A 13,686-nucleotide genomic window follows, 5' to 3' on the forward strand; every position below is an offset into this window, starting at 1 on the left:
TTTTTAATGTTTGATATTTGAATGTATTTTTAATATTTTGTTGAAAGCCGCCCAGTGGCTGGGGAAACCCAGTCAGATGGGCGGCATATAAAAAATAAAATAATTTGTTGTTGTTATTGGAGGCTGTTCCATTACGGGAAACGGGACACAGCCCTGCCCTCACCCAGTCCTCTCCTGTCTGCTTTCTTAAATTCAGACGAGCGATTGACACTGGCCGTCTCCTCCTTAAGTCTCAGAAGAGGGCAACCAAAATGGTCCAAGGCCTGGAAATGATGCCTTATGAGGAACGGCTTAGGGAGATGGGTATGTTTAGCCTGGAGAAGAGAAGGTTAAGGGGTGATATGATAGCCATGTTCAAATCTATAAAAGGATGTCATATAGAGGAGGGAGAAAGGTTGCTTTCTGCTGCTCCAGAGAAGCGGACACGGAGCAATGGATTCAAGCTACAAGAAAGAAGATTCCACCTAAACATTAGGAAGAACTTCCTGACAGTAAGAGCTGTTCGACAGTGGAATTTGCTGCCAAGGAGTGTGGCGGAGTCTCCTTCTTTGGAGGTCTTTAAGCAGAGGCTTGACAGGCATATGTCAAGAATGCTGTGATGGTGTTTCCTGCTTGGCAGGGGGTTGGACTGGATGGCCCTTGTGGTCTCTTCCAACTCTATGATTCTATGGTTGTCCTTGTAGAACTCGCAGAATCGTCCTAAATCCACCGTAACTGCTACTTCCTCCCCATGTGTGTTTTACAGACTACCAGTCTATCCAGGCAATTCAGGCGACGATGATCCTCTCCACCATCCTCTGCTGTGTGGCCTTTTTTGTTTTCATCCTCCAGCTGTTCCGCCTAAAGCAAGGCGAGAGATTCGTCTTAACATCCATCATCCAGCTGTTATCCTGTGAGTACCTCCTCCCGGGTTAAGGATCTGCAACAGCCCCTCTTGAAAAGGGGGCTGTCAAGCCAAGGAGAAAAACCACTGTAGAAATTGGAGTTCAATTGGAGCCAGTGTGGTGTAGTGGTTAAGAGCGGTAGACTCGTAATCTGGGGAACCGGGTTTGATTCCCCGCTCCTCCACATGCAGCTGCTGGGTGACCTTGGGCTAGTCACACTTCTTTGAAGTCTCTCAGCCTCACTCACCTCACAGAGTGTTTGTTGTGGGGGAGGAAGGGAAAGGAGAATGTTAGCCGCTTTGAGACTCCTTCGGGTAGTGATAAAGCGGGATATCAAATCCAAACTCTTCTTCTTCTCTTTTTCTTGGTGAAGTCCAGAAATAAACAGTAAATTGCAAGAACTCGGGCCAGGAGGAAGATAAATTTCAAGTGAATTTTCAAAAGGTTTTATACATGTAATGAAGGCAAACATACTTGGTACTCTCTGACCATTAACACATTGCTGATGAAGAATTGTCGAAACGGGCTTGCCCTGGGATTTTCTCACTGGAATTTATTTGCCTATTATACTGGAATTGATTCCTATTTGAATTCTTCATTACATAAATAAAACCTTTTGAAGGAGAAAAACCACAGCTAAGCAGCACATGCTGAATTTGGGCACACCGGGAATGGGTTTTTTTTAGTGGAAAATCCCCCTGCTCAGAGATGCCTTGTTCCTAAATTCCTAGCGTTTGTTCACCCAGCTAAGTCAGTACAGTCGTACCTTGGATCCCGAACGCCCTGCGAGTCGAATGTTTTGGCTCCCGAATGCCGCAAACCCAGAAGTGAGTGTTCTGGTTTGCGAAAGTTCTTTGGAACCCGAACATCCGACGTGGCTTCCACGGCTTCCGATTGGCTGCAGGAGCTTCCTGCGGCCAATTGGAAGCAGTGCCTTGGTTTCCGAATGTTTTGGAAGTTGAACAGATTTCCTGAATGGATCCTGTTCGACTTCCGAGGTACCACTGTATTTTGAACCTGGTATTTGTTGGTGGGCCTTGGGGGGCAGTAGTAATAATTGATTGATTGATTGATTGATTATTTGTCATAGACCTCACAAGCCTGAAGTTTTCCCTCCCCTGATCTAGAGCTATATAATGCTTTGCTCTATTTCCTGAACAACAATTCTTCTTTATATGGCTGTCTATATAATATGGCAGGAGGTGCCAGCCTTTGGCGAATTTGTAGTCACAAAATGGCTACCAGGGAGTGAAGTGAGGCAAAATAAGAACCTCCAAAGAGCCTGCTGGATGAGGCCAGTGGCCTATCTAGTCCAGAATCCTGTTCGCAGGGGCCAACCACTGCCGGAAAACTGCCAAGCAGGACCCGAGCAGGAGAGTGACATTCTCCCCTCCTACAGCTTCCGGAAACTGGTATTCAGAAACATTCCTGCCTCCAGCCACCGAGCATAGCCGCTGTGGCGAGTAACCCCTGATATAGTCTTCTCTGTGAATTTGTCCGATCCTCATCTAAAGGCATCTAGGATGGCAGCCATCACTGCCTCCTGCGGGAGCAAATTCCTTAGCTTAATTCACATTTAATTCATAGTGCAATGGATATTTACAGGGACCTTTCATGAGCGCCACCATAGGTACTGATGGCACCAGATTGGGGACACATTGCAACGCTGGATCCCCACCAATCCATGACTCACGTTGCTCTAGCTCTATGGCAGGAATGTGGTCCTCCAGAAGAAGCTGGATTCCAACCACTGGCTAGGGCTGATGGGAGTTGGAGTCCAGCAACATCTGGAGGCCACATGTTCCCCAGCACTGCTCTCTGCAAGTAAAGGGGTCTCCTACTTTCATCACTATCATCTCAGTAAGCTATTATTTATTCAGTATTTATTCATTGCGCTTGTATCCCAACTTTCTTCTACCACAAAGCTCTGGGCGGCAAACTCGGGGTTAACTGGTGGCCTCCCCTACGGTTGCCAGACCCCCAGGGCTGGCTTGGAGTCTCCAGGTTTGCCCGGCAGGCAGAGGGCTTGAATCTCCAGGGGGGGTGAGAGTCCCTTTAATAAAAAATACTGAGAGGACTGCATATGTAGCTTGCAAGCTTCAGACTGGGATAATCCAGCTGCAAATTAGAACCACAGAATTGTAGAGTTGCAAGGGGCCCCACAGGTAATCTCGTCCAACCCCTTGCAATGCAGTTCTGCCCACAGCTGTCCCTGAGTGGGCTCAAACCACCAACTTCCTGGTTAACAGCCAGACACACTGACCCATTGTGCCGCAAGACAGCGCAGAGAGTCTGGGGAGGGTGCTCCCCTCCTCTTCTCCCAATTAACCTCCGTCTCCAGGGCATCTCCATGACACCACTGGCGCCCCAGACCCTGAAGGAGCGCCTCCACCCCCATCGTTCTGCCCGGACACTGAGGTCCAGGACCGAGGGCATTTTGACGGTTCCCTTGTTGCGAGAAGCCAAGTTGCAGGGAACCAGGCAGAGGGCCTTCTCGGTGGTGGCGCCTGCCCTGTGGAACGCCCTCCCATCAGATGTCAAAGAGAAAAACAGCTACCAGATTTTTAGAAGACATCTGAAGGCAGCCCTGTTTGGGGAGGCTTTTAATGTTTCATTGTTTTATTTCATTTTTCTGTTGTAAGCCGCCCAGAGTGGCTTGGGAAACCCAGCCTGATGGGTGGGGTATAAATAATTTATTATTATTATTATTATTATTTATTATTATTATTATTTCTGAGGCCAGACCTGAGACCCAAGTCTCCTTTATCCAGGTACTGATTAGACCCAGACCTCCTTGACAGCAAGATGGTTTCATGGATGCTTATTGCTTCTTCCTGGTTTCTTAAAAGAGATCTTTCAGTCTTAACTCGCCGAGAACACCAGGAGGGCTGGTTCCGGGCAGGGCTATCCTCAGCCCATTCACGGGCTTTCCCCCTTCTCTCCCTTCCCAGGCCTGTGCGTGATGATCGCCGCGTCCATTTACACAGACCGCCACGAGGAGTTTCACGTGGGTCAGCAGTACGACTTTTTCCAGGTGTCCAGCGGGCAGTATGGCTACTCCTACGTCCTGGCGTGGGTCGCCTTCTCTTTCACGCTGCTCAGTGGGATCATGTACCTAATACTAAGGAAGCGTAAATAAAACCGCAGCGGATAGTTGAAGGGGGAAGAGAGAGAAAAGGAAACGGGTTTGTCCGTTTTGCAGTACTGGGAGTCCAGTAACTATTTTGTATATAGCAGAAGAGCGGTTTTTGTAGTAAGGAAAAGTTATTGCCTATGGGTTTTTTTTGTCCTGCCACCACCCCCTTCCTCCTCCTTCTCCCTGCTTGGTGTTGAAACAAGGACTATGGGAGAAAAAAAAATGCAGGTGAACTGGAACAGCTAACCCTCCCCCCCCCCCCCCGGCGTTGGTGGGGTACCTTAAAGGCAACCCATGCCTATGGTAGTCTCCCCAAAGCCACTGATTGTACCTATTCTTGTGTTGTTTCCTTTTCTTGCACAGCTTTCAAAACAGGTAATGTTACTAGGCATTAACAAAAAAGCAACACCTCCCCCCCCCCCCAAGCTGGTTATGGCTCTGCAGGACAGATGTGAAAAGCTGGCAGAGCACAGTAAACATTGCACTTTCGCTAGCAACATGTGCTCAACTGGACGTCTGGGATTCTCTTGAGAAATAGGGACCGGGGGGGGGGGGGGCGGCAGAATCTAGACCGCCCTTGACCACAGAATAATTCTGCAGGATAATCCTGCCGTCGGTAGTTCCTCCAGTGATTGAATGCCACCCTAGGAGGTACTTTCTAAAAAGCAATCGTTTGGTGTGATGCTGGCAAGCTCAACTCTATGGTTCTGGGCTGATCTCAAGGGTGCATTTGGTCTGGCGCAGTGTCCGTGTGGTTACTGGGCATGTTGGGGGGGTGCAGAGGGGCGCAGCCTGCTCTAAATCCAGCTTGGACACATCTGCCCATGCCACGCTTCAAAATAATTCCAGCTGGGAGTGTCTTAAGTTATCGCCGCGGAATATAGTGTTCTGCTGCGATAGGTGTGTAGTGAAGACCCCCGGAAGGTTCAGAGAACATTACTTGTCTAAGGCTGAAACAATTGCTTTGGGACAGATCCTCTTCCTGCTGAACCATGTATCCAGAGCTACCTCAAGAAGTCGCAAAGATGTTCACTGCCTTGATCGACACCCAGAGAGGCACTCTGCCAAGCCCACCACCTCTCAGCCGTGCCTTAATATTTACTATTTCCCTGCGTTTTGGAAGAATTTAAATGGAAAGGCGCTCTCTGTCTTTGAGAAGGCACTCAATCGCTCTGCTCAAAAGGGATCCTAGGTTAGCAGGGCTGTGGAAGGGCCTTTTCCTTGCGTGGATCATGCAGAGCTGTCAGCATAGTTGCCGTCAGAAAACAAATAACATAGCCAAGTTGTTGGGGGCTTGGCAAAAATCATTTGGCGGACCAGTTACAGCCCTTAGGATTGCCATCCCCGCTGTAGGCAATATTAGGCTTAGGCAGACCAAACATTCTGACCCAGCTTGACGTCTTTTAGCAGGAAAATGTCAGTGCTAAAGCACAGCTTCCCTACTTTGAGGTAAATATAGCAGGCAGGAAGACTCAATTTTTATTTTTACAGCCAGGAAAGAGCCACCCAACACTACTGCATTATTCCAGAAGAGTTTGGGATTCCTTATTGCCCCAAATCACAGCTTCAACTAACCAACCAACGAGCCAGTATTTAGCTATCTGGCATATTTGTTGGCAAATATAGCAGGTCTTTCCAATCTCAGTCTGACAAATTTACCTACTAACAAGTCACCTGGTTTTCAAAACCCCAGGGGTTATTATTAGCAGGTGCAGAAACCTAGAATAACCTCAGGCTGCTCTTAAGTATCCCATATTTCACCCAGGAGCCTTGTTCGTATAGCTACAAATGCCTGACCTCCTTAACAACAACAAAGATGGCTTTATAGGGCATTAAGATATTAATGGAAAAGGACGACCCATCGATCACTAAGGTTGCAAAATCAGTCTCTCTGTTCCTATTCAAGTCAACAGGGACTTTCTTCTGAGTAAGCACGCTTAGGATTTCTGTCTGCAGGGCCATCAGCTGATCTGCATCCTCTTACTTGAACATCAGCTGCCTTTGGAATTTTCATGCCATCCAGTTTGGTAAATTAAATGTGCGTGTAGCTCATTTGATCTCTCAATACGAAGGACCTTTTTGAGATTTCGGAGAATGCAAGAATGCAGCTATTTAACAGACAACCATTGTGAGCTGTGTGGAAGGGCATTTTGTGTGTGTTAAGTATGTTTTCTTTTGCATCTTCGTATGGCCACTTCCCCCCTGTAATCCCTCTTTCATCTCTCAAAATGGTGCTCCGGAAAAACTGTCCTTACTATCGGCATTTTTAAAAGGTATCCCCCAACTTGAAATGTTAGCATAAACCTGGGGGGGGGGATGGGAGTGTTTTAGACCCTGCAAACCAAAATATTTGGCCAAATGGATAAACTGGTGACAACTCATCTTAAGTAAATCAGGCCAAGTTAATGATCCCAGCTCCTCCCAGAATCACTTTTATGCTCCTGTATGGAACATAGAACCATGCTTTTTGTGTGCCTGTAGTGACATCTTTTGACTGGCTGGCTGGGGAGTGAAGTGATGGTGTAGAGAGAGAAACCTTGTGACTTTTGCATGGTTGGGGTAGATCCTACTGTGCAAAGAGAACCAGATCTGTTACTCCGCCCACCATCGGCATAAAGCCACTGAAATGTTGCTCACACACTGTTGCTGTTTCATCCCCCTCCCTTGCACCAGTGTTTCTTCCCTCTCCGCTCGATTCCAGATTTATTGCACCCTATTCCTGCACCACCCTCCCAAATCCCCAGACATTCCGCATGCAAGAATCTGCGTCACCATTTATTCTCTGTTCAAAAGAATGAACTAGTCTGGCCAGGTGTGTTTTTTATATAGATAGAATTTGTATTTATGTAAAAAAAAAAGAAGTACCTGTACATACATAGACAACATTATGCCAATTACATTTTCTGACCACTTTAATAGAAATTTATACTGCAAGTCATAATATAACCAGAGAATACAAAAAATCCCAATTCTGACAATACCATTATTGCCTTTGCAACTTGCCTGGGAATAACAGGCACTCCTTTGTACGTTAGTACTACCATTTTTCAAGTTCTGGGGGTGGGGGAGAAATCAAAAAATGTTTAGCGGAGGACAGTGATTGTCAAGACTGCTCGCTTAGCTCTACCGACTGTGCCTCAGTTTTGTATTCTATATACCACCTGTGTACACGGAAATAAAAGTTACCACCAGTATTGTGCCGATACCGTTTTGCGGTTTGGTTTCTTAGCGGCATCTGCCTAAACGCTGAAGGGAAGCCCAGCATTTTTAAAGAGATGCTAGACATTAAGATGAAGAAGAGGTAGGACTGGGTGGGATTGTACGGCCCACGCGCACAAACGCCTGCTGAGTTCAACCAAGCGTCCTGAGACTAGCAGCTTTCATTTCGTTCTCAAGCAGCCTTCTAGCCCTCAGAACGGGGAAGACAGGCTTGAAAGCAGTGGCTGACTGGATCCTCGGAGGTAGAAGGCATGCCTCTCTGTGCGTCTTGAGAATTTCAAGTGTTCAAAGGCTTTAATTGCTTTGCCTTCCTTCCCTATGACTAAGAAAAGCAAATAAAAATAAAAATATGTGCACTAAGCAGCTAGAGGTATAACTGGATGAATCAGGGGACCCACAAGGAAAGTTGCCAGCGGTGATCATGAATTTTAGCAGTGGCGACCAGCTACAGGTACGCTACAGGTATAACTTAGTTTTTTTTTAAAGCCACCAGGAATGCAGATCAGATATGGCTGGAGAGTTTTCCACATCTAGAAACTGGTAACCCTAACTAAGCTGTAGGTCTGTGAGCTGCAAAAATGGGAGGGGGGGAGGGGAGTATTTCTGCCTTCTTTGTAGTGCAGGTGGCTTTGGAACATCACAAATGGCTTTTGAAACCTGCCCTTCAGGCAAGGCCACATTTCTAATTTATAAAGCAAAAGGAACTAACTTCCATATCTGCTAAAGACACACTAAAAGTGACGTGGGAGAGAGATCTGGAAGAGGCCATAGACGAGGACATGTGGGCAGGATTATGAATCTCTTTCCGCTAAGATATGTGAAAATACGTTGAAGGGAGCAGGGATGTCAACTTGCCCCCCACATTTGGGGGGGGGTGCATCACCCAAATAGCGCGCCAGGCCGGGACATGCTGGTGTCCCGCCTCCGCTGCTGTGATGCCAGCGCTCAAATGACCTTCTCCCCACACGGCATTGGGCAGGGAGGCAGCGTCATCGGGTGGGAAGAGGCAGAACGCAGCCACCGGGCTCTATGCTTGGCCTCCCAGCCACGCAATATTGGGCGAGGAGGCGGAGCAGACCACAGGGTTTTTGGGGGGCGGGGGCTGAAGACTCCTTGATTTTTTGGGGGGGGGAGGAGCTAAAGACTCCTCAGCCCCCACTACCCAGCACGCCTGCAAGGGAGACCATTTTGGGGGTCTGAGCTTATAGGAACTGTAACTAACAGGGGAAAGGGGCCGAAGCAGTCCAGATGCTTCTGAACTACAAGTCCCATCAGCCCCAGCTGTTCACCAGTATGGTTCACCAGTATGTTCACCAGTATGGTGAACAGGCCAGGATGGTGGGAGTTGCAGTGTAACAACAGCAGCAAAGCCAAAGGTCCTTTCTCTCTCCCCTCCAAAATCTAAAATGTTAAGGGTGCCCCTCGCAGAAAGGCAAGAGGTGAACGGGAGAACGGGAAGTCTCAGAAGTGAGGTGTCGAACCTTATTGGAAGTGGAACCCTGAAACTGGCGCCGGCCACAGGCAGCGTAGAGAGAAGAGGGGCACATAAAGGAGATGTCAGGTAGGAGCCTAGTTCCTCCCCCCCACAGGAGCTACGTCACCGAAATGGCCTGAATGTCACTATAGGGTCCGTAACGGCCATAAATGTCCTTTGACAGAATGGTAAAGTAACACTTGGAGCAATCAGGAAACCGGGCTAATGAGCAAGCCATGGGGAGAGGCATGGCCTTAATTTCCGACACCTTCATCCAGCTGGTCGGCACACCTTTACCGACGGTCTCCAGGCAAGCGAACAAGTGGAAGCTGTCTAGAGGGGCAAACCATGGCTGCACCTTGCTGAGCCACCACCGCAGCCCAAAGCCTTTAGGGTTCTCCACCTGAGCCACAGTGAGGTGCAGCTTTTGAGGACGAAGGGCGTCCAGCTGCTGCTCGACTTGCGGTAATGGAGGGAGGTGCCGAAACGCTTCAGGGACCTGTGGGGAAAGCAAGAGCTTTGGTTAACAGGGCGGCTAAAAAGGGCCGGAACAATCCATTTCAGCTCAATGTCCATGCAGAGAAAGGAAGTATGGGCTATCCTACTTCAGAGCAGACTCACTGAAATTAATGGTCACGAGTCATGACTAAACTGGTTCCATTAATTTCAGTGGGTCTACTCTGTGTAGGACTGGAACTGGCTACAACCCTGTGTATGTCACACACACACACAAAACGAGGCTACTCCCCTTGCTTGCATTGCTTACCGTATACTGTATACTGTATTACACATGTAAAGGATTAATAGCAAGCTCTTCATCAGATGCTTTCAACCCCAGAGCAGGAAACAAAGTAACAGAAATAAATGGAGGAAAATATACAAAAATTACAAAATCATATAAATAGAACCAGCAAACAATTAAGCAAATCTGTCGTACAGCAAACAAGCAAAATCACAACAATGTAAATTAACATTTCCAATTGCTCACCCACCTGCCACCACTTTGAGGTTTTTTTCCTACAATCAAGCAGTATAGAAATTTTATGAAATAAGACTAATGATCAAGACCACGTGCAAAGCTAAATCACCAGCTTAGGCAAGGAGCATGTCCAACACCACCCCCTGCAAGCTGCCGGACACTTAGCAGATCAGCATGTCTCCATAATACAAATCATTATTTGTTAAGTGGCTACAGCAACAAGAATTCCCACAGGGAATGTTGCATTATGAAACACATGCTGCTGTTTTCCTTCCTAGAATTCTTAACGGTGAAATACTGAAGGCACAAATGCAAACAATTTCAACAGGAAAGGAAAGTGGGCATCTACAGAAACCAGTGGGGCTGCATAAGGATCTTACAAATGAGCCGAGGTTTAAGAAGGGCATGCATACGAAATGGAGGAAAGGGGAAAATCACAGAGGAGGAGTAAACGTGAGTGGCCGAATGTCAGGCTGGCTAAAGCTCAGAATGAGCTCCTTTGGCCATTGAACTGCGGATTCTTGTTGCTATGGACTGTCACTGCTCTTACTTTGCAGTATCATAATCTTATACGCATTATTCGCCGCCGCCGCCGCCGCCGCGGTTCATTTAGTAAACAATGAATGGATGCAGGTTGCAGATAAACATCAGGCAAGCTTTGCCATCTCACAAGCTTGGTAAAGGCAAATCACCGCAATTTCCCCCTAGTTCAGAATTTTCTAGAAAGCCCCCCCCCCCCGGTCTCTGGCATAGCAGGAAAAGACACTCACAACTAGCTTGGTGCTCCTGTCTTCCCACACCTAAACATCTCCTTAACGCCAAACTATTAAGAGACAACGTTCAAAGTGCAACCCCTCTCCACAGAGCATGCTTGATTCATGCTCCCTGGGCTGCCAAACTGGCGTTATTCTGATCTGGGAGCCCCAATTACATCAGGTGTGCAAAACTTATGTCCGTCCAGCTGTTCTTGAACTACAGCCTCCATTATCCTTGACCGCTGGCTGTGCTGATAGGATCTGCAGTCCAACTACATCTGGTTTCCTGGCCTTGAGCTAAAAGCAGTGTTTCCCACACTTGGGTCTCCAGCTGCTTTTGGACTACAAATCCCATCACCCCTAGCTAGCAGGCCCAGTGGTCAGGGAAGATGGGAGTGTAGTCCCAAAACAGCTGGAGACCCGAGTTTGGGAAACCCTGAACTAAAGGAAAGCCAAGTGCTCTAGCATTCCTGTCACTGGGGCTAAGAGATGTGCAGCTTCTATTGCAAGATGGCCCTCTAGTGGCTAAGAGGATGGAGCTCATCCTTCGGTACGGCTTGTGTGGAATGTTTCTCTGCCATCCGTACATGCCAAATTCTTGTTGATATTTCAGACCCAACTGTGTGCTGAGACTCACGGTGTTGGGACTCACTGTTGGTGGTGAGGGGGGGGGGGAAACCCTCCTTAACAGCAGAGTTTAACGCCAGCAAAGTGGCGTACCTACCCACCCGATTGGAAACAGTCTAATTCTGCACCAGCTTATGAGGAGCAGGGCTGTTTCCTGCTTTGCAGAATGAGACCCCCGTGGGGGGAGTGCTTCTACCAGCAGCTCCCAGTTTACCCTGGTGTTCAACTGTCAATACTGAAGGTGGTTTAGTTCTGTCTGCTGCAGTTTATTTTTATTAATTCCTATTACAATTATTATGCTGTTTTTAATGGAGGACAAGACGCTATCCACGGCTACCACCAGGGGTTCTCCCACCATGTGGCAGGAGATAATGGCAAGTGTGGCAGGAAGATCCAAGGATGATGCAAGAAAAGTTTAAACATTTCCGTATAGTTTAGCATACTATAGTGGGTTTTTAAAAAACACAATGTGGATAGATATGTTTTCAAAATGAGAACCAAGAGCGTCAAGTGATATACGGAAGACAATCCTAGTTGTGCTTTCCAATGCATTTCTTAAAAATTTGGTGTGGTGTGGGACTGCTTCGGGTGCCTTTAGGATATCCTCTGGGACCCCCGGGCACCACCAGGGCTGGGAAAAAGGAGATAGTGCCATTAAGAATTAATATTGTTGGCATCAGTCTCAAGAGACAATGGAGTGCACCTTCAGGGGTGAAGTCAAACTGCTGGAGAATCACGGCGCCTGATGTGGTTGCAGAGACACAGCTTCAACAACATGGGAGGGAGCGGTTAACAGCATCAAAGTGACCTTGCACAGTGCATAAGCCTGAGCAGTGTTTCTGGAGGTCCTGGGCTGCCCAGACAACTAGATCCCACTCACTGGTGTGGTTCAAAGGAAAGCAGAGCAATACATTTGGCACCAGCTTGGCTGCAAGAGTCGCTGGAAGGAGGCTGACAAGGTACCATCCAACCGTCCTAGGGACTCCACTCCAGATTTGTGTAGGTTTACTCTTGAAGATATCCCATAAGGCAGCAGACGTTCAGGATCAGCGTTTTCCTTCACAGGTTGACGAGCCCCATCTGCCCCTCACTTCCCTCTACAGCACAAACGACCCTGAACAAACCAGAAGGAGCACAACAGCCCCCCTCACTGGAGGTACTACCCTTCCCTTAACACCCCATATACCCTTAAGAATGAATGAATGAATGAATGAACAAATCACGTAGCTACCTGATTTGATGATTGCACCACAGGCTGAGGATGATTTGGGACCAGGCTTTCTACGGTTGAATTGGTTTTCTTAGTAGCACAATATTGGGAAGAAGAAGGTGTCCCATCTAAAGAAGATTGGCAAGTTAAACTAATGGAATACACTGAAATGGCAAAACTGTCAATGAAACGAAGAGGAAGAGATGATAATGAATTTAAGAAAGAATGGAAGATGTTTACTGCATGTATACAGAAGCGATGAACACAGGTTAAGAAGATTGGCAAGTTAAACTAATGGAATACACTGAAATGGCAAAATTGTCAATGAAACGAAGAGGAAGAGATGATAATGAATTTAAGAAAGAATGGAAGATGTTTACTGCATATATACAGAAGCGATGAACACAGGTTAATAGATTATCAGGGCTTTAAGATTACTTGTAATTTATTATGAATGGATAATAGGTGATTTAAATATGTTACAAATTTAACAATGGACATGCAGTATCTTGATAAATAAAACCAAGGAAGGGATTAGAGGGAAGTCAATTTGTTTTGTTTTTGCATTGTTTTTTATTTTTGTTATTTTTGGAAAATCAATAAAGTGTTATATATAAAAATAAGAATTGGTTTTCTTTGCAATGCTTTTCTCTTTTTCTTTGCCAACACCTACAAAATGAAGCATATTAAATATTGCTGGCACCAAGCATATACAGCAGCTGCCCTCCATTGATGCCCCCTAGGTGTTGTCTGACTACAACTCCCATCAGCCCCCAGCCAGCTGTATAACATACACAGGCCTCAGCCCTGTGTACCTGAAGGAGCGTCTCCACCCCCACTGTTCAGCTCGGACCCTAAGGTCCAGCTCCGAGGGCCTTCTGGCAGTTCCCTCACTGAGAGCTTACAGAGAACCAGACAAGAAGGCCTTCTCAATAGTGGCACCCACTCTGTGGGACGCCCTCCCATCAGATGTCAAGGCGATGAGCAACAATACAATCTTAGAAGATGTCGGAAGGCAGCCCTGTACAGGGAAACTTTTAAATGTTTGATGTTCCATTGTGTTTTTATTTATGTTGGAAGCTGCCCAGAGTGGCTGGGGCAACCCAGTCAGATGGGTGCGGTACAAATAATAGAATTATTATTACTACTACTACTTAGCAGAATCAGCTGTATGCTCAAGTCCACCACTGCAACAACAACAAAGGCAGGAAACCAACAGTCCCCGTCACATTCCACCACAGCAACAGCTTCAACTCACCAGAAAACTAAAGTACATATGTATCAATTAAATGCAGGGCTATACTGCTGCTCCACAAGATTTTGCTTATATAGTTTCCCATTTGGTTCTGGGCACTGTGTGCAGAAAAGTCATTTATACGTTTTAAACATCGCCAATACATTA

At 47.0% G+C, this 13,686-nt stretch overlaps 2 protein-coding genes across 6 annotated transcripts in view; one reads left to right on the top strand and one right to left on the bottom strand.

Moving 5' to 3' along the window:
- Positions 1-7,223, top strand: part of EMP2 (epithelial membrane protein 2) — a 34,734-nt gene extending 27,511 nt beyond the window's left edge. Inside the window, exons 4-5 of the mRNA XM_035130700.3 lie at positions 746-892; positions 3,836-7,223. Of these exons, the coding sequence (XP_034986591.1) occupies positions 746-892; positions 3,836-4,023 (335 nt within the window). The 3' untranslated portion in view covers positions 4,024-7,223. The remainder of the gene's footprint in view (positions 1-745; positions 893-3,835) is intronic.
- Positions 6,915-13,686, bottom strand: part of ATF7IP2 (activating transcription factor 7 interacting protein 2) — a 37,108-nt gene continuing 30,336 nt past the window's right edge. For all 5 annotated transcript variants that reach the window (XM_088657384.1, XM_060282787.2, XM_088657383.1 and 2 more), the window contains 2 exons: positions 12,306-12,412; positions 6,915-9,212 (listed from right to left, as the gene is read on the bottom strand). In XM_088657384.1, coding sequence (XP_088513510.1) covers positions 8,832-9,212; positions 12,306-12,412 — 488 coding nt within the window. In that variant the 3' untranslated portion in view covers positions 6,915-8,831. The remainder of the gene's footprint in view (positions 9,213-12,305; positions 12,413-13,686) is intronic.

This window comes from Zootoca vivipara, chromosome 13, assembly GCF_965207765.1.
Source record: "Zootoca vivipara chromosome 13, rZooViv2.hap1.1, whole genome shotgun sequence".
NCBI classification, from domain to species: Eukaryota; Metazoa; Chordata; class Lepidosauria; order Squamata; family Lacertidae; genus Zootoca; species Zootoca vivipara.